General features: G+C 42.5%; 1 protein-coding gene across 1 annotated transcript; it reads right to left on the reverse strand.

Moving 5' to 3' along the window:
- Positions 1-94: 94 nt before the first annotated feature.
- HNF4A (hepatocyte nuclear factor 4 alpha) lies at positions 95-23,994 on the reverse strand. The gene is made up of 4 exons (XM_044663803.1): positions 23,725-23,994; positions 14,946-15,120; positions 11,944-12,038; positions 95-1,107 (listed from the first exon to the last, which is right to left on the reverse strand). The coding sequence occupies exons 1-4, from the start codon at positions 23,837-23,839 to the stop codon at positions 962-964; spliced, it is 531 nt and encodes a 176-aa protein (XP_044519738.1). The 5' UTR covers positions 23,840-23,994; the 3' UTR covers positions 95-961.
- Positions 23,995-27,417: the final 3,423 nt, after the last annotated feature.

The raw sequence follows: 27,417 nt of genomic DNA on the forward strand, positions 1-27,417 counted from the left end.
CTTTCTTCTCTTACCTTCATCTTAGTGTCAATTCTAAGACAGAAGAGTGGCAATGGCTAGGTAATCAGGGTTAAATGACTTACCCAGGGTCACATAGTTAGGTCCAGCACTCTATCTACTGTGCTACCCAGTTACTCCCAAAACTTTTCATTTTTCAAAGAAGGAAAAGGCCAACCTCGATGAGGGTTGGGGAGAGAGGATAGTGGAAATCAATTTATTCCCTGCTAGTATTTAAGAGCTGTGGTTTCCTGATATGTTTCTGGCTATTTGGAATCAGAAAATTCTGTAAGATTTAGGGGACCTAACCAGTCCCCTAGCCGTTTCAGTTCTGCAAGAACTTTATGTGTGATCCTGGCTAAATTGCTCCTTCTCTTTGGCTCTAATTTTTTTTTTAAAGAGAAAGGTGGACTTAATGAGAGGGTCTCTTACTGCTCTTGCATCCTTTGTTTTGAGATCCTTTCCATTACTAATATTCTTTGCTCTAAGATTCCTCTTAGCACTAACATTTGATGTTTTCTGTTGTAAAGTTCTAAGGTCAAGGAGAGAGAAATAAAATTGAAAGTAAGAAGATCATTGAACTAATGGATAAGACAAGGAGCTGGTTTAATGAAAAAATAAATAAAATAGATAAACCACTGGTTTATGTGACTTTAAAAATGAAAGAAGGAAACCAAATTACCCATATCAAAAATGAAAAAGGTGAAACCACAATCACTGAAGAAGAAATTAGAGCAATGATTAGGAGTTATTTTGCCCAGACTATGTCACTAAATCTGACAGTCTAAGTGAAATGGACAAATATTTACAAAAATATAAACTGCCCAAATGAACAAAAGAAGAAATAGAATACATAAAGTTCTAGTGTTCTATAGCTCTCTTGAAAGATTTGAAGTGCATTTCCCCTTGATCCTTGCAGCATTCTGGTAAAACTCCATGCCTCTTGTTTGCTGCTCTTCCACCCCTATGACCCACTGCTATCCTGGTAAGGTTGGCCTGGTACCTGCTGGGAGAGTACTTCAGCCTGCAGAAGGGCATTGATGGATGGAAGACTGCTGTCTTCATAGCTTGATCTCCGTGTACTGATCCGGTCCCGTTCATTCTGTACCGCTGTTAGTCAAAACAATAGTTGGATGGTGAGGTGAGAGAGGAAGAACCGAGGGAGCAGAGGAATCTATAGACTGTATTCATTGACCTCACACAGCCTACATCCTAGGTGAGAGCCAGGTGACATATTTCACAACACCACCCTCCACTTGCTGCCTGTGAAATCAATTCAATTCAAGGAGTGTATTAGATGTCTGCTACATACAAGACACTGGGAGGGAATGGGGGCACAAAAATAAATTCCCTACAGAGCCTGTCTGCAAAGGTGGTGTGCTGGGTAGTGTAAAGATACCTGGATTTCAAGCCACAAGATGCAGACTTGAATCCTGGCTCAGTCACTTAATATCTCTGAGATTTTGAGCAATTTAAAGTCTCTGGATTTCCAGTCCTTCTCCTGTAGCATGAGGACAATGGACTAGGTGATGGATATGAGTCCTTCCATTTCTAAATCTAATGAGCCTAAGGAGTTCCTAGTATAATTGAGGAATCAAGACCAGGATGTAACTAAACAGAATGTGATAAGTATATGGGAGAAGGGCAAATAAAGTATTCCTTGGGATCCAAGAAAGGAAAGGTCTTTTTAATTGGATGGATGAGTGGGATCAGGAAAGGCTTCCTGGAAGAAGTGGTTGGCATTGAGGTTGGCCTTGAGGGCCTAATAGGATGTTGATAAGTGGGAGTGGGGTGGATTTCAAGTACATGGAATATCATGAGCAAAGGGATGGATGAGGGAAAGAGTGAGACATTTTGAGGACGATGAGTCATTCAATTTAGCTAGAACTCAGAATGTGTTAGAGGAGATGAGGCTACAATGGAAGGTTGATGCCTAACTATGCATGGAAGCCAGGAGGATAGGCTATGAAGAAGAGGGTTTGATTGCTCAGACCAGTACTGTTTCTTCTCCTTGAGAAAGGACAGTTTATCATGAATCCATGTTATTTCCTTTCCTGAATCTCTCCTCCTCTTGTCCACTAAATTCCTTGAGAAAACTACCTACACTAGGTGCCTCCATTTCCTCTTTGCTCATTCACTTTCTGAACCCTCTGCACCTGGCTTCCAGCCTCATCATTTAATCAAGAACTGCTCTCTCCAAAGTTACCAGTGATCTCTTCATTGCCAAATCTAGTGGTCTTTTCTCACTCTTTACCTTTCATGACCTTTCAGCTCTTGCTGGACACTTTCTCTATCTTAGTTTTTCATGACACCATTCTCTTCTATTCTCCTTCTGAGGAGAATTCTCCTGCCTGACCATTCCTAGAAATCATTTACTGTTTCTTCAATTATAACATGCCAATTAACTGTGAGTGTCCCCCAGTGCTCTGTCCCGGCCCCTCTTCTCTTTTCCCCTTATACTACTTCACTTGAATATGTCATCGGCTTGAATTCAATGATCTCTCTGCAGATGATTCTCAGATCTGTATATCCAGTCTTAGTCTCTCTCTTAAGCTAAGGTACTTCGTCACATCTTGAACTGGACATCCTGTAGACATTTCAAACTTGACATGCCCCAAACAAAATTCATTATCTTTCCCCTCCAATCCTACCCTCTTCCAAACTTCTCTATTTCTATTGAGGACACTACCTGCCTCTCAGTGCAACAGCTCAAAATCTCAGCATCATTAACTCCTTGCTCTCCCTCATCTCATATACCCATCTCTTGCCAAATCCCATCATTTCTTTATTTATAGAATCTCTTATGCATGTCTCCATCTCTTTACATACGAAGCTACCACAGAGATTCAGGTCCTCATCACCTTTTACCTGGACTATTGTTAATAGCCTTAAAAAAACACCTTCCTTACCTTCTGCCTTATAATCAATACTATGTGTTGTTTTCAAAGCAGAAGAGTGGTAAGGGCTAGGCAATGGGGGTTAAGTGACTTGCTCAGGGTCACACAGCTAGGAAGTATCTAAGACCAGATTTGAACCAGGACTTTCCATCTCTAGGCCTAGCTCTCAATCTTCTGAGCAACCTAGCTACCCCTGTAACAGCCTTCTAATGCCTCAATTCTCTCTCCCAAGTCTAATCTATCCTCCCCTCAGATACAAAACCAACCTTTCTAAAATGTAGATCTCTGTCTCTCTGTCTCTCTCTGTCTGTCTCTGTCTGTCTCTCTCTGTCTCTCTGTCTCTGTCTCTCTCTCTTTCTCTCTCTCTGTCTCTGTCTCTCTCTCTCTCCTTTGCCCAATTAACAAACTTTTCCCACTTCAGTGACTCCCTCTTGTAGCCTCTGTGACTCCCTATCACCTCTGGATCTCTGGATTAAAATACAAAGTCCCCTGTTTGGTATCTGAAGCTCTACACAACTGGAACCCATTTTACCTTTCCAGTCTTCTTACACTTGACCCATCTCCATGCATTCTACAGTCCAGTAACCCTGGCCTCTTTGCTCTTCCTTACATACAATACATTGTCTCTTAGCTCTGGAACTTTTTCCTGGCTACCCCTTATACCTGTAGTCCTTCTCATCCTCCTCTCTCCCCACCTCCACCTCTTACTTGTCCTGGCTTCCTTCAAGGCTCCACTTAGCTCCCACCTTCCCAAGGGCCTTTTCTGGTATCCCTGTTTCCACACCTGCTGGTCCTCTTCTGAAAACTAGGAGTCTTGGTCTCTAAAACCTGCTTAATACTAACTAGCTGCGTGACCTTGGGTTAGTATGTTCCCCTCTCTGTGTCCTAGCTTCCCCATCTGTAAAATGGAAATAATCATTCCCACCCTACCTGACTTAAAGGGCGACTGATAAGAAAAAGGATATGAAAGAGCCTTACAAGTTAAAGGGTACAAGAGACCTATGTGGTTTAAGGGCAAAGGAATGGTGCCCTCTTCTTGAGGTCATTCCCCAGGGATGGCAGAGGTCATGGAAGGACCATGCTGCCATTTTTCCCAAGAGGGAAGGGGCAATAGGGCCAGACTGTTGGAGGTTCTGGCCTCTGGAAGATGGGTCCAGCCAGTCTGGGGAACAATATCTTATCTGAGTGACAGTCCAGTGGAAGAGAAGCAATGACAGTTCCTTATCTGAGTTATACTAGCATAGGGTGTGCAATTGACTTTCTCATCTGCCCCTCCCCACCCAATTTTGTTTTATTTATCCCCAGAGGATGGGAAAGGGCAGGCATAATTCTTCCTTCTGGCCCTTTTGGCTCAGGATAAATGAAAAAATTAGAGTCCAGAGAGGTGATCACAGGGTTTGACTGAGGCAGGGAGATAAGTGAGAGCCAGGATTAGAATCAGGTCTCCTGATTTCAAGCTCAGAACTCTTTCTCCTATAACATACCACTCTTGCTAAAAGAAACATAGATCCATTGGAGCAAGGTGGTAGCACTGTCAGTCAGACTTGAGTTCTAATCTTGCCTTTGATAGTAGTTATGTGATATTGGGGAAGTCACTTACCCTCTTTGAGTCTCAGTTTTCCTCATCTATAAAATGGGGATGAAAATAATACCAGTAGTATTTACTTCACAGAGGAGTTGTGAGAATCACATATGTAAAGTGCTTTGAAAACTTTAAAAGTGTTATGTGAACCAAAGATGGAACTGTTGGAATCTGAGTGCAGATCAAAGCATGCCATCTTTCACTTTATTTCCTTCATGAATTTTTTTAATTGTAAGTGTGATATGTATCTTCTGTCCACAGGGAATATGGAAATATGTATTGCATGAAAACACTGGTATAACCTGTGACAGATCATTTACTACCTTGGGAAGGAGAGAAAGGAAGGAGGGAATCTGAATCTGAATTGTAAAAAGTTGTTTCTACATGTAATTTCAAAAAATAAAAGAAAGGTTAAAAAAATGTTATATGGTTGTCAGGGCTAATATTTTAAAAGTTCCTATAAATAAAGATAACCAGGATGAGGAAGGGAGGAAATTAGCATTTAGTAAGCCCCATACTATGTGCCAAGCCCTGTGCTAAGCACTATATAAATGTCATCTCATTTGATCCTCACAATAACCCTAGGATAGTAGGTGCTATTATTATCCCCATTTTACAGTTGAAGTAACTGAGGCGGACAGAAATTAAGTGACTTGACACAGCTAGTGCCTGTGGCTAAATTTGAACTCTGGTCTTTCTGACTTCTGGCCCAGCACTCTACCCAGTGTACCATCTAGGTGTCTTTAGGATTAAAAGAGATTTGGGGTTGAGAAGGGAGGGATGGAGAGACACACAATCCCAGTCTTTATGTATTTAAGGCATTATCATGAGAAAGAAGGATTCTTTTTGTTCTGCTTGACCCTAGAGAGTAATGGAGGGAATTCACTGGGAGACAGAGTCTAAGTCAATAGAGAGAAGAGCTATTCAACTACAGAATGGGTTACCTCAAGAGGTGGTGAGCTCTTTGTCATTGAAAGTGGTCAAGGACAAGCTAGATGGTCATTTGTGCTTCTATTCCCTTACTCAATAAACTCCAGTGGCTCCTGACCACCTTCAGGACCAAATATCAAAAGCTGTTCACAACTTGACTTCTTCATACCTTTCTAGTCTTCCCAGCACTTTGCCCTGCCCCACGTACTGTAGGACTCAGCCCCAACAGTCTAGTGGCTCTTCTTAGCACACAACATGCCAACCCATGCTCTCTCTCGTGCCCAGAATGCTCTCTTCATTTCCTCTTGCCTCCTTGTCTCTGCCTTCTGGCTGCCTTGGTTTCCTTTGGGTCTGGATAAAATGTACAGGAAGCTTTTCTCGACCCCTTTCAATTATAGTGCCCTCCCTCTGTTGATTTATTTCCAAGCTACCTCTATTGGACTGTGAGCTCTTTGAGGGCAGAGGCTGTCTTTTGCTTTTCTCTGTATCCCCACTTAGCACTGTACCTGGCACATAGTAGGTGCGTAATAAATGTTTATTGACTGACTTCTCCAGGATTTTATAAAAGGGATTCTTGCATTTGTTTCCATTTAGTAAATAAATGAAGTGCCTACTATGTACATCAAGCGGGAGATTGAATCAGACGTGTTCTAAGGTCCCTTCTCACCATGATATAGGAATTTCTTCTTCTTTTTTTTAATCCTTCTCTTCTGTCTTTTTTTTTAATTGTTATTTTTTTTTAAATTACCTTCAGTCTTAGAATCAATATTAAGTGTTGGTTCCAAGGCACAAGAGAGGTAGGGGCTAACTAATTGGGGATAAGTAACTTACTTGCCCAGGGTCACACAGTGAGGAAGTGTGTAAGGTCAGATTTGAAACCAGGATTTCCTATCTCTAGGCTTGGCTCTCTTTCCACTGAGCCACTTACTGTTTCTGCCTTCTCTCTTAGAATCAGTACTAAGTAAGTATCGATTTCAAGGCAAAAATGTGGTATGGGCTAGACAATTGGGATTAATGCCCAGAGGCACACAGCTAGGAAGACAGTTCTTAACATGGGATCCATGAACTTATTTTTTAAAAAAATTTTGCAAAGTGATATACAACATACATGGTGTCCTGAAAGTTTAAGTTATCTTAAAACTGCATTAAGACTTTCAGAACACCTCGTTGCTCAATTTATGGTATTGACTGACTGAGAGCAGTGAATATTCACAAATAGAGAATGTCAGAGCTGGAAGGGACTTTGGAACACAGAATGTCTGAGCTAGAGGAGATATTAGAATACAGAATGTCAGAGTTGGAAGGGAACTCAGGACAGAATGTAGAAACTGGAAGGGACCTTAGAACATAGAATGTCAGAGCTGGAAGGGATATTAGAATGCAGAATGTCAGAACTGGAAGGGACCTTAGAACACAGAATGTCAGAGCTGAAAGGGAACTTAGAACACAGAATGTCAGAGCTAGAAGGGATATTAGAATGCAGAATGTCAGAATTGGAAGGGAACTTAGAACACAGAATGTCAGAACTGAAAGGGAACTTAGAACACAGAATGTCAGAGCTAGAAGGGATATTAGAACGCAGAATGTCAGAACTGGAAGTATTTTGAATCCAGAATGATAGAGCTGGGAGGGACCTTAGTCCAATGCTCATATTTCACAGATAAGAAAACTGTGCCATACAGAAAGAGAGAGCTTGAGTCCTACAAGGTGTTAAAGAGGATACTCTGATCCCCTTCTCAGGGCAGGAAATCATTTCTTCCATCAGTCAGGGGAGAATTCTCATGTCCCTTTGTCACTTGAGATTTTTTTTAATCTGGCGCTATCTCTTCTCCTATCAACAAAAAAGTGGGACATCCCCCCCCCCCATACCTGATTGCTTGCTGCCTGTGGTCCTAATCAAAAAAGGCTGAACAACAGGGGGCTGGCATTCCTTCCAGGACAGCCTAACTAAGCCTGAGCAAGGGAGCAACTAAGCCCGTTGTCGGGATGAAAGGCCTGCTGTCAGCAGCTGTAAATAGGCCCCCTCAAGGTCAGGCTCCACGTTATCAGCACCGGGCTCGAGTTCAGTCACGGAATGATGTTTTCCAAATGTTTGCTCAGTATTAGCCAGGTCGTGGACCTAATGTAACTTCTATTGAATATTAACAGACCAGGGGCAGAGCTGGGGCAGAGGATGAGCCTAGGTTTCCCAGAGAGTCTGTATGCCCAGAGAGCTATGCGGGGGCCTGGGATTTTCTAGTGCTCCCATTTACTCATCTTTTTCACTTCTTTAAGTAGGATCCCAGATTTGGAGCTAGAGGGGACCTTCCAGTCTATCTCACCCAACCCTCTCATCTTACAGAATTGGAAACAGGCCCAGAGAGAAGTGGCTTACCCAGGGTCACACAGACAGAGGATTTGAACTCAAGTCCTCAGACTCTAGAGCCAGCTCTCTAGCCACTGTTCTACACCACTTTCTACCTTCTGGGGACAATATTATTTGAAAGGTCCCTGAACTCGGATTCAAGACCCTTGGGACCTTCTAGGCCTGGCTTCAACTCTGATTAGTGTGGTCATGGGCAAATCACTTTCCCTGCCTGGGTTTCACTTTCCTCATCTGCAAAATGGAGGCAGTACATTTAAACTACCTACCTCATACAGTAGCTTTGAGAAGAATATTTTGTCAACTTAATTTTTATTTATTTTATAACCCTTATCTTCTGTCTTAGTATCAGTTCCAAGACAGAAGTGCAGCAAAAGGCTAGGAAATGGGAGGGTAAATGACTTGCCCAGGGTCACACAGCTAGGATGTAGCTGAGGACAAATTTAAACTCAGGTCCTCCTGATGCCAGACTACTTTGTAAACTGAAGTATTCTTAGGAAACAAGTTTTTATTACTCTATTCTTCTCCAATCCTAGGACCCAATTGTCTCTCAGCTGTACTCTGGCGATCAGGAGATTCAGAGTCTAGAGGTTAAGACCCAAACAGAAATTTCTCTCTTTTCTGATTGTAAGGAAAATTTTACCCTCTCTTAGACCAAAAGTTATAAGCCCTGGACTTCCTCCAAGGAATAGATATTCTTGTTTCCCCAGCTGCTAAAGTCTTCCCCTCAAAGGTTAGCTTCCGTCTACTTTGTATCAGTTTGTTTCTGTGCTGTCTTCCCTGTTAGAATATAAGCTTCCCCAAAGGCAGACATCATTCTTTGCCTTTCTTTTTATCCCAGGGCGCAGTACAGAGTTTGGCACATAGTAAGCACTAGACCACCACCAATCTCAAAGAGGTGAATGGCTCCTCAGGATCATCAGAGTCTGTTCCAGTCTTTTGGAGCCAATATGAGAGCAGAAAGAAACCAAGCTAACCATCCCAAACCCCAAGGAACTGCAGGGGTTTTTTTCAGTCTTTTTGAAGTTTTTTGTTTTTCTGGTGTCCCCAGGGCTTGGCATACTGCCTGACTCATAGGCTTAATTAATGTCTGAGGACTGTTTTTATTCTGGCTAAGGGGGAAAAAAGGTTAGGTGTCAGTTAGAATCATTAGAAGATATTGAGATAAAGTCTAGTCACTCCAGTATCTCAAAGAAGGGATAATTGGATGATGGCCGAGTACTGTGCTCTAGGGACTAGTGAATATTTTCCATTTTCTCCATTTCTGGAGTTTCTGTTTCCAAATATTCCTTCTCACATGGCTACCAGGAGTAGAATCTAAATGGCCCCAATCTCCCTAATAAATGGCCTTCCCAAATCAATGAGTGAACTACCAGAGGAAGTGCTTCTTGGCTTTGGGTGATCCAATTAGCCAGGAGAAAGGAAATTAGGTGGTGTGAGCCATTATGGAGATATTTAATGGCATCCCGGTGGAAAGGCCAATGCCTTAGCTCTTTCAAAGACTGACACCAGTGGTAATCAGTAACCTGGATCCACTGTCATGATAACTGCACTGTTGAGAGTGCATCAACAGAACAGTAATCCAAACCTTATAAATAACCAACAAAACTCACCAGCCCTGGTTCCATGTCTAGTCAGTAGGTACTTTGGTGTGTGTGTGTGCAGGTGTGCAGGTGTGTGTGTGTGTGTGTGTGTGTGTGTGTGTGTGTGTGTGTTCACAGGACAAAGGACAGAGCCGATCTGTTACCTACTAGCCCTCCCCAACTACAACTGAGCATCAGCCAGTGGTATCAGACATTTCTCCTGCTGGCCTTGTCTATGTTGTTACTTCTTCTGGCAAATAGGGAAGAAGCTATTTCCAACAATCTGGAAATCTCATCCCTTTGCCAATAACTTTCCCAAGATGCCTGAGATGCTTTGTTCCTAGATCAGAGTGTGCATGTAGATGTACTGGTCCACAGGAAGGGGATAAATGACTAAAGGATTAATGAATGTAGACTAATGTCAAGTCCTAGAATTTTAAGCAGGAAGAGACCTTCATGATCATAAGAATCAGGGAAGAGAGAGTGATTCTTTCAAAGTCACGAGTATGGAAACTTCTGTTAAATGGGTGAATGCGAGGAGATGAGAGTGCAAAGATAAGGGACTCCTTGGATTGGGAATCAGGGTTCTGGGTTCTAGTCCAAGCTCTGAACTAGATAGCCTCAATCTGTGATCTAAGTAAGTCTCTTCTCCTTTCTGTGCCTCAGTTTCCTTACCTGTAAAATGGGAGAGGTGAATTAAAAGATCTCTAAATGTGTCTCTAAAAGTGCCAATACATTCTGATGGTTCATGATATAAAGGTATGTGTGTTTCTATTTCAATCTGGTCTTACACATATACAGAGAGGGTGGTGGTCTGCTGAGTCACTGCCCCCCTCCCTAACAAAAAAATACCCTTCTGCCTGTTATAGTGCCTGAAACACCACCATGAAAAAAGTCATTTTTGTTAAAATGCAAATATTCATGGGAAGCATTTGAGGCAATGAGCTAAGAACAACACTTTACTGGAACAGGACACAGAGCAAATGCTCAGAGCTCTGTGTCCTGTTCCAGCAAAGTGTTGTCCTTTGCTCAGTGTCCAAGAGGAAGAGAAAAGGCTAAGAGGGAGGGAAGAGAAGCTCTAGAGAAAAGAGCTTTCCCTACTTTGAAAAGCCAGTCCTGGTTCCATGTCTAGTCAGTGTGTGTGTGAGTGTGTGTGTGTGTGTGTGTGTGTGTGTGTGTGTGTGTGTTTTCATAGGACAGGGACAGAGCTAATCACAGAGCTGCAATAGGAGAAGGAATAGGAGGTTTGAAAGTTCATTGAAATAAATTTGACTGGTAATGTTATACAATTGAGGCAACATGGCACAAGGGAAAGACTACTGGATATGGAATCAGAGGACCTGGCTTTCAATCCTGCCGTAGTCTCTTTACTGTCTACATGGACTTGGGCAAACTGATTCGTTTCTTCAGACCTCAATTTCATCATCTGTAAAAGGATGGGGTTAGACTAGATGTTTTCTAAGGTCTTTTCCAGAATTAAGCCTATAATCCTAAAACAAAATCATATATATAAGAGCAACTACAATGGGTAGCTTCTTGGCTTTCATCTACTTTCTAAGGGAGGTACAGATCATGAGAACTAGAATTGGAAGGGACCCATTTTAGAGATGAGGAAACTGAGGCTCAAAGTGGAGAATGGAAGGAACGAAATACACTGGATCCTCAACTCCATACCCAGTAGTTTTGTCCCTAGAGTTGTTCCTATGGATTAATGTCAGAGTTACAGGTTATATCACAGAATGTCAGAACTAGAAGGAATCTTTGAACCTATTTAGTTCAGGGTTTGTTTGCTTTTTTCCCCCTTACTTTTTGTCTTAGAATTAATGCTATATATTGGTTCTAAGGCAGAAGAGTGGTAAGGGCTAGGCAATGGGGGTTAAGTGACTTGCTCAGAGTCACACAGCTAGGAAGTGTCTGAGGCCAGATTTGAACCCAGGACCTTCAATCAATAGGCCTGTTTCTCAACCCCCAGAGCCACCCAGCTGCCCTACCCCTAATCTCCACCCATGAACTTATTTAAAAAATTTTTTTTGTAACAGTATATCAATTCAATTGACTTCTTTTGCAATTTTAGGAATTTTACTTTAGGCATTTAAAAACCTTATTCTAAGAAGGGGTTCACAGGTTTTACCAGATTGCAAAAGACTTCCAAAACACACACATGAAAAAGTTAAGAACTTCAGGTCTCATCCAACCCCTCCATTTTTTTTTTTTTTACAAAGGAGGAAAATGATTCACACAATGAATGAGGGGGGCAAAATAAAGATTAAGCCCAAGTCTTTTGACTCCCAGGTTGGTAGACTTTCCATTTTACCTTCTTTGGAGGTGAGGAGAAAATGCAAATTGTGTGAAATAGCAACACCCTTTTCAAGTCTTCTGGTAGAAAGGAAACTCATCAACCCATCCTTCTCTCCACACCCTTGGCTTGGGTGAGTCTGTATGGCTCAATTCTATTTCAAGAACATGGCCCCGCCCTCTTCTCCACCATTAGATTGCCCTTTTCCTTTACCATCTCAAATGAGGGCCACTGGCCACGCCATAAAACCATGGCTCTGCCCCCAAAGGGTGGAGGATGGGGTGGCCTGAGCTCACCTTCCTTCTTCATTCCTGCCCGGAAGCATTTCTTCAGCCTGCAGTAACGGCACTGATTCCTCTTGTCCTTGTCTACCACACATTGTCGGCTAAACCTAGGTGAGAGTTGGAGAGTGGGAGGGAGGGAGTGGAAGAAGTGAGAGAAAATGGAAATTCAATTCTATGCCATTCAACAGATACTAAGTACCTACTATGTCCACTGAGATTGGGACAGTGGAAAGAGATATAATCGGGATGAAGCCTGTATTCTCAAAGGACCATGAAACAAAAGACAGAGCAAGAACCAAAGAAAAGAGACTGGAACACTGGACACATAAAGGATAACAGCATGAAGGGGCAAAAAGGCTCAGGAGGATCTTGAATGGCAGGATAAGAAGTTCATATTTTCTTCAGTAGACAGCAGGGAGTATTCTATTCTAAAAACTCACGTAGGAGCAAGATTATACCTACCTTGTTTGGTCCCAGAAGGCAGTACTAGGATCAGTTTGGTAGGTGGATAGGTAGGGGGCTGTAGAAAGGTCAATTTCTGCTTAGACACTTCCTAACTATGAGAAAAATGGGCTTTCTTGGGAAATAGTGGGTTCTCCATCCCTTGAAGTCTTCAAAAGAAGTCTGATAACCACTGGTCATGGGTGTGCAAGGGGAGATGAGGTATATGTTGATCTAGACAACCTCTAAGAACCCTTCCAGACATGAGTCTGAGCTTACCATCAACGTAGGGAAAGTCATATGCAAATAACCTATATATAAAACTGTAAGGATATCTGTGAAACAAGGTACAGGCAAAGTGTTAAAAAGAAATTCTAGTCGGAGGAAGTACAAGAAGGTTTCACAGGCAAGATGGTGCCCAAGCTGGGCCTAGAAAGAAGGTAGAGTGTTAGCATATGAAGCTGCAAGGGGAGTTCATTCTAGCCTGGAGGGCTTAATGAACAAATTCAATTTGATTCAACAAACATTTCTTAAGCTCCCATTAGGGAGGTACTTTGCTAGATGCTGGGGGTACAAGACACAAATGAAATAGTCTCTGCCCTCAAGAAACTTACATTCTGCTAGAATGGCATAAAGCAAGGAGCAGCATAAGAGTTTGGAATGGGAGCAGATCATAGTACAGTTTGCCTGGGATCCCGAATAAATGGAGGGGAGTCATGAGAGTTAAGGCCAAACAGGTGAGTTGAATCGTTTGTCGGGGACAGTGAACACCAGGATAACTACAAATTTTATTTGGAAGGCAAATTTGGAAGGGGAATCTGCTGAAGGCTTCTAATTGGGGGAATGAGCTGATCAGAGCAATGCGTTAGAAAAGTTGCCTAGGTGTTGTGTGAAGGATGGAGAATCATAGAATGATAGAAGCAGGGAGAATAGTGAAGACACCACCATCTAGACAAGTAATAATGAGAGACTGGTAACTTTTAGTTGAGAGAAAAACATGAATGTGAGAGATATGGCAGCTCATTGGATATGGGGATTGAGGAAATGGAAAGAGGTCAAAGATAACAGAAATTTTGAGCCTCGGCAAATAGAAGGTAGTAGTATACAATCAACGGAAAGTAAGGAAATTAGAGGAGAGAGTAGTGTGGGGCTATGAGGAGAAGGTGAAAAGTCTTCCTTTGGATATATTTAATTTGAGGCATCAGTAGGATATCCAAGTAGAGGGATCCAGTTGGAAGTTCTAAATATAAGACTAGAGCTTTGGAAAGACTTAGATTTGAGAGATATCTGCTTAGGCAGAATGAAGCCAGCCAGGGAAATGGATGAGGGCTGCTGTGAGGCTCAAATGCTAGAATTACAGAAAGGGCTATGTAAATGTCAGCCATAATTATTACTATTAGTACCCTTTGGGACCAGAAGAAAAGGAACGTTAGAACACTAAGAGATACGAAGCAGAAGGCATCAACCTTCTTGGTAAAATAGGAGGGCTGGTCATCTGTTGCTGACTGCAGAAACATTCTGTTCTGTTCATCTTGTTTGATAGAGTTCAGATAAAATGTTTTTGGGATAAGTCACTATCATAAACTTTTAGGTTTAATATTCTGCAGAGTATTGCATAGATGGAAAAAATTACTGCTATGAGCTCACTAAAAGAATCTTTTGTATACTTCCTGCAGCATCTAGGACAGCAGTGATGATATACACCCTATCCTGTTCCTGACATATTTTCAGGTCCACTGCTATGACTCTGTATTTTGGAAACTTCTCATTCTATGAAGCTTGGAGATGATGATTATTTGGTATGACGATGTCTACAGAAAATGTTGTTCTTTAAATATTTCATGGATCAGTGTTATATCCAGGCAGTTGTGGGTAACAGTTTGGCCTGGGATAATGGTTTAGCCATTGCAGCTTACTGGTTGAGTTCTACAGAATGTTTGGGGGTCTATACTTGTAATACAGAGGTTTCTCATGTCTTAGTATATGAAAGGTAGGAAGCTTCTTTTATGCAATTCTGGCTACAAGGTTTTATGTTGTAAGGTATCTGTCAAGCAGTAAATTTTCATAGCCTGTTGTGATGTGCTGTATAATTTCTATCAGTTGCCTTGGATTTATCAATAAATTTGGCCAACCCCTCTGATCCTGAATGGTTATCATCATCTTTGCTAATTATTATTTTTATGGATGGATGTGGAATGGATTTGTCATTCCATTGGTTCAGAAAACTTCTAGATGTGGAAAACTCTCTCTACCATTGTAGGTTATCACCCTTCCTGCAAATTATAGCCATAGAGAGTTACCAAGAGAGGTTAAGTGATTTGCCCAGGGGCAGATGAAGAATTTGAACCTAGTCTGGCTTACACCAACCCTATGAGACAGGTGTTATTATTATTCCCATTTTATAGAAAAGGAAACTGAGGCTCAGAGAAGTTGATGTTACTTTTTCTTGGCCACATAGGTAATAAGCATCAGGGACAGGATTTGAACCAATGCCTTCCTGATTCTTACTCCAGCACTCTATCCAATATCATGGGCAGAAAGGCTTCCCAGATTCCTTCCCTTCCTGTGCTCACCTGCATGAGTACATGTGGTTCTTCCTCACACTCCTGCGGAAGAAGCCCTTGCAACCATCGCAGCTGGAGGCCCCATAATGCTTGCCTGTGGCACGGTCCCCACAGATGGCACACAGAGGACTGACACCGAGACTGTTGGGGGCATTGAGGTTGACACCTTCAGATGGCGATGCATCTGTACAGGGATAGACAAAGAGCACAGAGATGGATGGATGTGTCTGGGGTGGGGTAGAAGTGACAGTGTTTGAGTGAAGGGCATTCAGCTTGAGTCAGAAGACCTCAGCTTGAGCCTGTTTCTAATACTATCTGTGTGACCTTGCACAAGACATATGTCCTCCTAGGCCTTAGTTTCTTCATCTGCAAAAACAAGACAGTTATTATTATTCAGTCATTTCAGTTGGGTGTGACTTTTTGGGACCCTCTTTGGGGTTTTCTTGACAAAGATACTGGAGTGGCTTGCCATTTCCTTCTCTAGCTCATTTGACAGATGAGGAAAACAAGGCTAACAAGGTTAAGTGACTTGACCAAAGTCATGTAGCTAGTAAGTGTCTGAGATAATACACTAATTCACTGGATCAATGGGAAAATAAATTGTAAACCTTAAAGGGTAATAGAAATGTGAGCCATTATTACTAAAAAATTTCCTTCTAGGAGATTATATCTGGCTTAGTTTCATCATAAGATGAAGATCTGTCTACACAGTTACCAACAGGTTTAGCTCAAGTCTGGAAACCTCAAGGTAATTGCAGGGGGGATACTACCTGTAGAATAATAATTCTTAGGGAGGATCCAGATCATAGCAGCATATATATTTTTTTTTTAACCATTACCTTCCATCTCAGAATCAATATCATGTATTGGTTCTAAGGCAGAAGAACAATAAGGGCTGTCAATGGAGGGAAGGGAGAGACTTAGGTGACTTGCCCAGGGTCACAGAATTAGGAAATGTATGAGGTCATATTTGAACCTAGAATCATCTCAGGGCCTGACTCTCAGTCCACTGATCCAGAAGAGTGGTAAGCGCTAGGCAATGGGGATTAAGTGACTTACCCAGGGTATCACATCTAGGAAGTATCTGAGGCTAGATTTGAACCTAGGACCTCTCATCTCTGGGCCTCACTTTCGATTCACTGAACCACCTAGCTGTCTCTACATCACATGTTTCTAAAGCTTTATAAATGCAATGACTCCTTTGGGGGGGGGGTAAGAGGCATAAGTTATCTCCGTTTTACAGATGAGGAAACTAAAGTGCTGTCATACAACAGATCTAGGGCTCATATTTGAGATCTTCTGCTACCACATTCAGAACACTCTTCTAGACCATTGCCCCATCAGGGGAATATATCTCCTAGGCCAGGGTAAATGTTGTACATTATAACAGTACAAGTATGTTGGTGAGGTAGAGGGAGAGAAAGGTAATTGAGAATCAGGTGGTACAAACTAGAGTGTCTAGGAGCTGGGTAGAGCTTAGAACTAGAAAGACCTTTGAGAACAGCTAGTTCAACTCTCTTATTTTATGGAGGAGGAAACCAAGGACCAAAAATAAAGAAACGAGCTATCTGATGATACCACAAATGGATGAAGTTGTGACGGAAATCCAGAAACCTTGATTCCCCCAATCAAAGCACCAAACTATTTGGGACACCCAAGGGACTGTTCCATTGATAAGGCCAGGGCTCAGCCAGTGAAACCCTGACAGTCTCTGGGAGTCCTATGAGAGTCCATCAAAGTCCTTGGGGTAAGGAGGCATTGAGGATCATAAGAAAAACAGACAAATCAAAAGGACCAAAGATGTGAGTGGTATTCAGTGGCACCAATGACAACTTTATTAAGAAAGGGGATGATATTTATAGGAATATATGGTTGCTACACAAATAGGCAATATATTTGTAGTAACAGATAGCCAATCATAGAGAGTCTTAAGGAGAACAATGCATCCTGTCAAGGTATTGATCTATGGAGTACAGTCTGCACGGTGATTGAAGGATTCAAGGGTATCCATAAGATACATGAAAACATACTCGAAATGACAGCTAGGGTTTCCAGGGACATTGTATATAAAACTGTCCTAGGTTCATTCCTAGATCACTCAGGTTTATTCAATGTACTTAGGCCTATTCAATGTACTATGATTCCTTTACTTAGGGATCCAATAACTTAGGGGCGTATCATTCCATGACACAGAAAGGGGGCATTTTGGCAAAGTGGAAAAACCAGTAGCAGTTGTGTAGAAAGAACCTAGCTTTTTCTAGTCTAAAGTTGACCTTTCTTAGAATGCTCCCTCTTCCTCTTCTTGCTCCAGGGTCTGCCTCAGTGCAGGGACCTCTAGGCTTTAGAAAGAACCACTGTAGTCTCCAGGCTTTGCTAGAGATTATGATTTTTGAAAAGCTGGATCACTCAGTCCCTACTGAGTTAGGGCTACTGACTTGGGGACCACCACCCCAATAGTAGCCTCAAGTTCTAGCTTGATAAAAGGGGAAATAAATAAATGATGGAGAATTTTGAACCCCTATCTCAATGCAACTGTTCCCAACACCTAAAAATTATACAGAGGCCAAACAGAATCCTGGGTGGGCCAGTATGGTACTATAAGGCTGACAGCGATGTAGGGAAAGTGCTCCTTGTTAACTTCCTATAGACCTAGGATTCTCTCCATTTCCAGAAGCCATCTGGGATTCATCATTTCCAAAGATGAGACCATAAATATGTAGGTGATCTGAAGGACAACTTGGTTCAGCACCCCATTCCCACCAAGGAGAGATCAAAAGGATAAGGAACTAGATAATCTCTCTCTAGATCTACCTTGGGGAATGGGGTCCAAATTTAGGTGGAGATGATCACCAGTGGAGACTTGTTCAACCCTTCCAGTAGCTCCATGGAAGCTTGTAAGAGTCCTTCAGAAGGTCTATGGAATTCCACAGAAGCCCCCTATGTTTCCAAAAAACCACAGGACAGGTAGGAAGGTGCAAGGATCTGTGGAGATTCCCTTGCATTCTGCAGAGCTAATGTGCAAGTAGAATTAAACTTTTGTTATCTTGGTAAACTTACATTTTCCGTGAGGGCACTATTTCTAAAACAAGTCCTTTTCTATTAAAAAAAAATGATACTTGTTCTCCCAATAGCAATGCATTGGTTCCAAATACAATCAAGCAATGGAAAAATACAACTTTAATTTAAATTAAAGTCAGGTTAGAGATTCTATTACTTTGGAAAAAAAGGCTAGTGCCTAGGATATAAGGATTAATAAGGAGAGAATTTCTTTGCAAATCAAGACAACTCTGAGGTACCACCTCACACCTAGCAGATTGGCCAATATGACAGCAAAAGAAAATAAATGTTGGAAGGGATGTGGCAAAATTGTGACACTAATACACTGCTGGTGGAGTGGTGAACTGATCCAACCTTTTTGGAAGGTAATTTGGAATTATGCCCAAATAAAAGAATGCCTACACTTTGATCCAGCCACACCACTGCTGGGTTTGTACCCCAAAGAGAAAATAAGGAAAAATACTTGTACAAAAATATTTATAGCCATGCTCTTTGTGATAGCAAAAAATTGAGAAATGTAGGGTGCCCATCGATTGCAGAATGGCTGAACAAATTGTGGTATATGACGGTGATGGAATACTATTGTGCAATAAGGGACAATAAACTGTTTGATTTCCATATGAACTGGAAAGACCTCCATGAACTGATGTGGAGTGAAATGAGCAGAACCAAGAGAACATTATACACAGAAACTGAAACATTATGGAATGATCAAAGGTAATCAACTTTGCTACTAACAGCAATGCAATGATGGAGGACAATCCTGAGGGAATAGGAGAAAGAACGCTATCCATATCAAGAGAAAGAATTGTTGGGATAGAAACGCAGAAGGAAAATGTTTGAGTTACCACTTGTTTATATGGGTATATGATGTGGGGTTTTGGTTTTTAAAAGATTATTTTTTTTTTAATTTTTTACTAAACCCTCACCTTTCGTCTTGGAGTCAATACTGTGTATTGGCTCCAAGGCAGAAGAGAGGTAAAGGCTAGGCAATGGGGGTCAAGTGACTTGCCCAGGGTCCCACAGCTAGGAAGTGTCTGAGGCCAGATTTGAACCAAGGACCTCCCATCTCTAGGCCTGACTCTCAATCCATTGAGCCACCCATCTGCCCCTTAAAAGATTACTTTATTACAAAAAATGAATAATATGGAAATAGGTATTGAATGATAATACATGTATAACCCAGGGGAATTTCTTTCTAGGTCCTTGTTCCTGATGCTAGCTTAGAGTTGCTTCTCTTTGAGTTAGAGCTCAATTCCTGTAAAGCCTAAGGGACAGCTAGTGGTTAGAATGCTAAGTCTGGAGTTCAAATCTAGCCTGAGACATTTACTAGCTGTGTGTCCCAGGGCAAGTCATTTAACCCTGTTTGCCTTAGTTTCCTCATCTGTAAAACAAGCTGGAGAAGGAAATGCAAAACCATTTCAATATCTCTGCCTAGAAATCCCCAAATCAGGTTATGAAGAGTTAGACACCACTGAAATGACTGAATAACAAAAGAACTACAGACTGTTAATGCTGTTTCCAAGCAGGGAGCCTGGAATAATAATACTATGATGATGACTCTCACTTATATAGTGCTTAGAGATTTGTAAACTGTTTCCTCTCACAACCACCCTGTGAAGGAGGTTGTGCAAACATTATAAACCCATTTTTCAGATGATAAAAATGAGACTCAGAAAGATTAAGTGACTTGCCCATAGTCAAACAACTAGTGAGTGAGTGGCAGAGCCTTCATTTGAAGCCTGGGGTTCTTGAATTCAAGTCCAATTTGCTTTCTATCAGACTCCCTTGCCTGCCTTATTCACCTTCTCACTTGGACAACTACAGAATTTCCCTTCTGAAGGGAAATACACTTTGCAGAAGGAAATAATGTGCTATTCCTAGGTAAGGTGGTATTTATGTGAGACAGGGTGATGTAGTGAAAAGAGCCCTGGAGTTCTAGGATTCTGTAACCAACTGTGTTCCCTTAGGCAAGCCAATTTCCTCTTTGAGCCTAATGACAGATTTGGAGGAGGTGAACTCTCTGGACCTGCTAGCTCTAGTATTCTCTAGAAATATTAGTATACTTGTGGCTCTCGGACAGACTCTCCAGGCCCATACTGCAAATAGACATTGAAGCTTCTCATTTCAGGTTGGATGAGTTGGTGTTCCGCCTCCCCCACAGGAGGAGAGGCAGGGGCCCCACAGCTGCCCTCCCTGCCTACCTGCCCCAAGTAGTCTGTGAATTATTGCCCGAGGCACGGTAATTGTTAAGCTGTGCCCTTTCTCCTTTCCTTGCCCTCTTCTCCCCCTCATCACAACAGTCCCCATCCATAGGGAGTGCAGTGCCCCCAACTTGGGCTACTTAGAGAGACACCGAAGAGACCTGGGCCTATTCAAGATGTTTTATTTGGGTTCTGAGTGCAGGACAGCCCTGCCAGGCATTCATGGACTTAGGGGCAGATAGACAGCACAGGAAAAGAGTGCCAGGCTTGGAGATGGAAGGTCCTGGGTTCAAATCTGACCTCAGACACTTCCTAACTATCTCCTGGGCAAGTCTCCTAACCCCAATTGCCTAGCCCTTAACCCTCTTCTGCCTTAGAACTGATACTTTGACAGTAAGGGTTTATAAAGATTTTTTTAAAAAAGGATATTATGGCCCTTAGGACATAGAACTGAACTGGAAGGGAATCTTGGAACTCATTCAATCCAATCCCATTATAATTTTTTTCTTTAACTCCCTTATTTTACAAATGAGGAAACTGATCTCAGAGAGGAACCACCTGCCAAAGGTGACGTAGTGTGACACATAGAACCTGAAAGCTCTTCATGTCCAGCTCAGGGCTCTTTCGACCACACCAGGAATCCTATTTCCGTAGCTTACGCAAAGAGGGAGCTGTTTTGTATTTCCTAAGTCACGTGTACATCTTCAGTTGGGGTGGAGGATGGGTCCCGGGATGGAGCCTGCTTCCTTGGGCCTTGGGGAAACTGGCATGAGGATGCCACCACAGTCTGAACTCTCAGAGATTGTCTCCTGGGGCCTGACGTGTAGGGGAGTCCAGTCCTTTGACCCTACCCCTAGCTCATAAGCTGTTTAGCTTCCTCTAAACTCTTCTTGCAGGAAGCATACAAAAGTTACAGGAAGTAGAGGCATAGGAGAAGCTTGTAGTTACTCCCATGGGGAAAGCATCAAGGCAGGGAATAAGTTGGACTTGGAGGTCAAGACCCAGATTTGCATCGTCTTCTTGCTGAAGGCTAGTCACTTTCTCCTTCTGAGGCTATTTTTTATATATACAAAGGAGATAGTAATTTTTTACATTCTCTGCCTCACCAGGCTTCTGGAAGAATGTGTTTTATACACTAAAAAGCATTAGAACCTGGCCAGTCAGGGTCTGACCTCAGTGGGATCTCATCCCCAGAGGTAGGAAACAAAGGTTTCCCTGGAATCCCTAGGATAGGGCTTCTTGACCTGGTGTCCATTGATCTCTAGATCTCAGAAGGGTCCATCAAGAATGTCACTGGGGGAAAAAAAAACCCACATCTTTATTTTCACTAACACCTCCCTGAAATTTGGCACTTCCTTCCATTATGAATTTTAAAAAGAAAAACATTTTGAGAAGTACATAAGTTTCACCAGCCTGCCACAGGGGTCTGTGACACAACAAAGATCAAGTCACCCTGGGTTGGGGCTTAGATGTGCCGGGTTAAGTATGGCCTAGCAGCCGCACCCCAAGGCCTTGGCATGCTCAGTAATAATACTATACTTTCCTATGGTGTTCAATAATTTGTAAAATACTTTCTTCACACCTCCTAGCAAGGACTAGACCATGGATCCTAGCCAGAAGTGTGTTCTCATCAGAAGATGGAATGGTTCTGCCAGGACAGTTTGTACTCTCAATCATTCCAGCAAAGTTTTCTCTTTCTCATATGATCACCCTCCATATTCTGGGGGAGGGGGGAGGGCAGGAGATTAATAATGGAAGGCCCATTCATTATCCCCAATTCATGAAGGACAATCAGCAACCCCAAAGAGGACAGTGACTTGCCCGTAGTCACAAAGCCAGTTAGTAACAGAGTTGGGACAGATCCAGGGCTCTTTGCCCAGCACCAAACTGCTTCCTTATCACCAAACTTTTTACCAGCTTCTGACTGCACACCTACCAAGCAAGCCTTCTTGCTCAGAGATTACTATAGGAGAGATCATTAAGCTAGTACAGCCTGGAAACTTTCTGTTTCATGGCCCCCTTAACTTCTAGTTTCAGGAGAATTCAGCAGACTTTATTTTCCCTCGGCCAGTCTGGCACTCCAAGGAATATCTGATTATCTAGTCTCCCAGGCTCAGTAAACACTCGACGAGGGCTCAGTTTATACATCTGCATGTTTGAGAATACCTAGGATCCTGGATCTGTTGCAGGAAGAGGCCTGGGCTGTCATCTCTCCAGTCTGACTTCTTTGTTTTATAGATGAAGAAACTGAGCCAAGAAGCAAGGTGACTCCCTTAAGGCCAAACAGGTAGTAACTGTGATTCCAATTCCAACAATCCTTCCATTTAGTTCAAGTCTGTCTATGAATGGCTGTCTCTACCTATGAGCATATATGTGGGTTGACAGCATAGGCATACAGAGATTGGGATTCATGTACCCAACCAGATTCATAACCTGACTTCCACAATGAGGCAACATCCTAAGGATATATACAGATGAACTTAAAAATAGAACTTGCGTACATATACAGATATGAGACACAAATACAGATCTATACACATACTGAGTACCCAATAGATTTCCTATATCTTGAAACCACTTTGCAAAAAAAAAAAAAAATCTTCTACTTTCTCTCCTAGGGCAAACCCAGGGGCCACCCTGTGACACACTGGCACACCCCATGCCACCCCCACTGCCTTCCCTAAGAATCACCTTCCTATCCCCCGAAGTCCCTGAGTTTCTTTCCCTACTGCCCCACCCTTCTCCAGACTGGGCAACGTAGGAGCCATTGGCCCGGAGCCCCAGTCCACTGTCAGAGACAGAAGGCCCCTGACACCAACTGAATCAGTCAGTTAGCCAATGAGTATTTATTAAGCACCAACTATATACTAGGTGCTATACTAAACACTAGGGAATGGAGAAAGGCAAAAGGGAGTCCCTCACCTCAAGGAACCCACTGTTTTCTAAAGGGGAAGATGAACATCCAAAAAAGTATGTACAATCCAAAGACTGCAGATAAATTGGAAATAGTCAACAGAGGGAAAGCACCAGAATTAGGACGGATTGGGAACGGCTTCCAGCAGGAGATGGGATTTTAGCTGGAACTTGAAAGAAGCCCGGGAAGCCAAAATCCAGACCTAGAAGACTCGGCAAAGCCAAGAGGCAATCGAGCTTGCCAATATGCTCTCTCTCCTAAAAAAGATTCTGGCCAGGCACCTGCATATACCTCCAAATAGAAGCTGGAAGAAAAACCTTAGAGATGGGCTGGCTCAACTTCAGCACTTTCCATTTGAGGGAAAAGAGGACTAGTGAGGGGAAACAACCTGGTCACGCTTACTTGCACACATACTCACACACACACACACACACACACACACACACACACACACACCTGTACATCTACCCCTGCAGAGCCACCCAGAACCTCGATATCACTCCTCTACGTGTTTGTACGGGGCCACACAGCTTTACACATCTGTATGTGGCTGTCCACATCTGGGCACACCGCTTGCCCTTGCTCCCCTAAGGGCCCCTCTGGACAGACTTACCATTGCCCATGGTCAACACCTGCACATTCTCAAATTCCAGGGTGGTGTAGGCTGGGTCCAGGGCAGCACTGTAATCGGCCATCTCCATGTCGACAAGGGCTTTGGAGAGACGCATTCTCTCCTGCCTGTCCAGGGTGGCCAGTTTCCTCTTGTTAGGCCGCCTGACCGGAAACAGCCCCGCTTCCCACTGGGCTGCCTTGGCCTCCCAGCCTATCTCCCGGTCCCCTCGGCCTCTGCCCCGATCCCTCTATCTGTCCTCCTAGATTTCAAACATTTCTCTGAGAGGATTTACAGAGCTCTGGGCCTAGCCTTTCCTGAGGGGTGGAGGCAAGAGGCTAGGGAGGGGTAGGGGTTAATCTTTAATCTTCTTACCTCTAGTAGACACCATGGGGCTGGGTGAGCTAGGGTTGGGTTAGGCTGGCTTGGGGTTTTTCCCTTTCTTATGGGGGTCATTGTGATTGGGTTGGCTGTTGGATTCGGAGCTGGCATCCCCTACTAATTACAGCCCTCTGTGACATTGGTCTAACTTTCTGACTTTTTAACATGGAGCATGGCACAGAACAAATAGCCCACGATGGGTAGCCATTAGCCCTGACTTCCGTCTTTGCCTCTGTCACACTGGCAAGGTGATGTTGAACAAGTCACCTCACAGAGTATCTGGAAGGAGTCCTGGCTCTAGAAATCAAAGGACCCAAGTTCAAATTCTCCCTCTAATGCCTACTCCCTGTGTAGATTGGGTAGATCACAATTTCTCTGTCTGTTTTCTGTTCCATAAAATAAAGGAGAGGGACTAGGCAATGTCTGAGTTCCCTTCCAATCATAGCATTCAGAATCTCCCTCTGATTCAGTTTCTTTATCTGTTAAGGGTGAGGATTGGAATAAACTATGGAAATAACTCATATTTCTTTCTTTCTTTCTTTCTTTCTTTCTTTCTTTCTTTCTTTCTTTCTTTCTTTCTTTCTTTCTTTCTTTCTTTCTTTCTTCCTTTCTTTCTTTCAACCCTTGCTTTCTGTCTTAGTATGGATTCTAAAACAGAAGAGGAGTAATTGGAATTAAGTGATTTGCCCACAGTTACACAGCTAGGAAGTGTGATTTGAACCCAGGTCCTCCTGATCCCAGGGCTGACTCTCTATACAGTGTGCTACCTAGCTTCCCCCAATAGCTCATATGTCTATAATGTTTTAGGTTTACAAAGTCGTATCCTTGCAAGCAATTGGAGGCAGCTGATATAAGTATTATCAGTTCCATTTTAATACTATTTAATATTAATATTTCAATATTATCTTCACTATCTGGAGTGTTTCTGACTCCATATGAAGAAATGTAAGTACAGAGAGGTACATTGACCTTGCATGGTCACACAGCTAAAGCCTTAGGCAGGACACGAACCCTGGTCCCCTGCCTCAAAGACCAGTGCTCCACCTCACTGTTTCCTTAAGTAATCAAACTTTCTGATACACTGACTCTTTTTGTTTTTAAACCCTTTCCTTCTGTCTTAGAACTGATTCTAAGTATCAGTTTGAAGGCAGAAGAGTGGTAAAGGCTAGGAATGTGGCTAGCCCAAGGTCACGATAATAGGAAGTATCTGAGGCCAGATTTGAACCCAGGACTTTCCATCTCCAAGTCTGGCTCTCTTTCCAATGAATCACCTAGCTGTTCCTACATTGACTCTTAATCAATATATATTTTAATATGTGATTACTATCACCACTATTAGACCAGCAAGCCCATTGAGAATAAAGATTGTTCCGTTCTTTGAACTTTTATCCCCAGTGCCTAACACGGAGCCTGGCACATAGTAGGTGCTTAATGCATATTAGGTGGCTGATTAGTGTTCAATAAACAATTACTATGTACCAGATACTGTGCTAGACTCTAGAGAAACAAAAACAACAACAATAAAATTCTGAACATTTCCTTTTGATGATCGCAAGGTGACAGGATGGGGAATTCAAACTCAAGCCCAAGCATCCCTTTCCCTTAGACCCTCGTTGTCAAAGTTGTGGCACAGGTGCACGGCCAGCACTCAGGGAGCTGCTGCGTTCCCCCTCTTCCTAGTGCCCAAGGACCTTTCTTGCATGTCCCACCCCTCTGTTCAGCCACCCAAAGCAAGCACTTTCTCCCTCAACTCTCTCCAGTAATCTGGGGGCTCATAGACAGCTTGAAATTGCCCTCTGGGCACCTGAACTTGGAAAAGGCTCACCAACCCTGCCTTAGACCCTAGTCATTTTTTCTTCCCCTTCCTCTTCCTGACCACTTCTTTTAACAAAAAGATTCTAATTCTTTTCTTACTATTTTTCACTTTGCACTATTGTACCCTTTCCCTGGAATGCTCTCCCTCTTCATCTCTAAGTCTCAGAATCCTTAGTTTCCTTCACTGCTCAGCTCACATGCCACCTCCTTTAAGAGGTCATTCCTCTTCTTAATGCCTCAAACCAAATTACTCTTCATTGATTTTATATTTCCCCTGAATTTATGAGCATGTTATACTTCCCCACCCCAGAAGAATAGGGAGGGTAAGAAATATCTCACATATATATATATATATATATATATATATATATATATATATCTTATAGGCCTAGGACAGTGCCTGGCATACAGCAGGAATTTAATAAATGCTTGCTGATAGTCTCTAGAATCTCCATTCTAAAAAATGCATTATTAAAATAATAATGTTTGTCATTAAGTTGTTTCAGTTGTGTACAACTCTTTGTGACCCCATTTGGGGTTTTCTCAGCAAAGATACTGGAGAGGTTTGCCATTTCCTTCTCCAGCTTATTTTTCAGATGAGGAAACTGAAGAAAACAGGCTTAAGTGACTTGTCTAGGGCCACACAATTAGTGCCCGAAGCCAAATTTGAACTCAGGAAGATTAATCTTTCTGACTCTAGGTGAGGCACTCTATCCACTATAAAAAAAAAAAAAATAGCTAGCCTTCAAATAGCACTTTAGGATTTGCAAAGCTGATAACTTTTATCTCATTTGATCCTTACAACAACTCTGGGAAGTAGGTGATATCATTATCCCCATTTTGCAGATAGGAAAACTGAGGCAGAGAGAGGTTAAATGACTTGCCCAGGGCTACACACCTAGCATCTAAAGTTGGATTTGAACTCAGGTCTTTCTGACTCCAAGGCTAGCATTCTGCCCATTGTACCATCTAACTGCCCTGAATGTACATGACCTCTAAGCTGATGTTCATATAATAAGGTTTTGTTATAAATTTCACAGAATCACATAATGTCAAGATTAGAAGAGTTCTTCAAACACAAAATGACAGTGCTGGAATGGATCTTAGCATCTAGATCATGAGAGCTGGAAGAGATCTTCAGGATCATCTAGTTTTCCATTTTACAGGGGAAGAAAATGAGACTAAGAGGACCTGAGGCCACACAAGGCTTTATGAACAAGCTTAGGTTTGGAGCTCAAGTCTTTAGACTTCTCTAGTCTAGTGTTCTTTCTACCAGCCTATGATTTGTTCTCTTTAATTCTCAATGATCTAATAACTCCCCCCACTCTCTTAATACACAAACTTTAAGGGGCAGGTAGCTATATAGCATAGTGGATAGAGTGCCAGACCTAGAGATAGGAGACCCTGGGTTCAGATCTGGCCTCAAATGCTTCCTACCTGGGTGATCCTGAGCAAGTCACTTAACCCCAATTGCCTAATCCTTACCACTCTTCTGACTTG

This window comes from Gracilinanus agilis, chromosome 2 (genome assembly GCF_016433145.1).
Source record: "Gracilinanus agilis isolate LMUSP501 chromosome 2, AgileGrace, whole genome shotgun sequence".
Taxonomy (NCBI): Eukaryota; Metazoa; Chordata; class Mammalia; order Didelphimorphia; family Didelphidae; genus Gracilinanus; species Gracilinanus agilis.

Coding starts and splice junctions, on each gene's coding strand:
- HNF4A (XM_044663803.1), bottom strand. CDS start 23,839: ATGCGTCTCTCCAAAGCCCTTGTCGACATGGAGATGGCCGATTACAGT. Junction 15,121..23,724: donor GGTGTTGACCATGGGCAATG/GTAAGTCTGTCC, acceptor ATCCCTGTACAG/ATGCATCGCCATCTGAAGGT. Junction 1,108..11,943: donor GGCAGGAATGAAGAAGGAAG/GTGAGCTCAGGC, acceptor TTTGACTAACAG/CGGTACAGAATGAACGGGAC.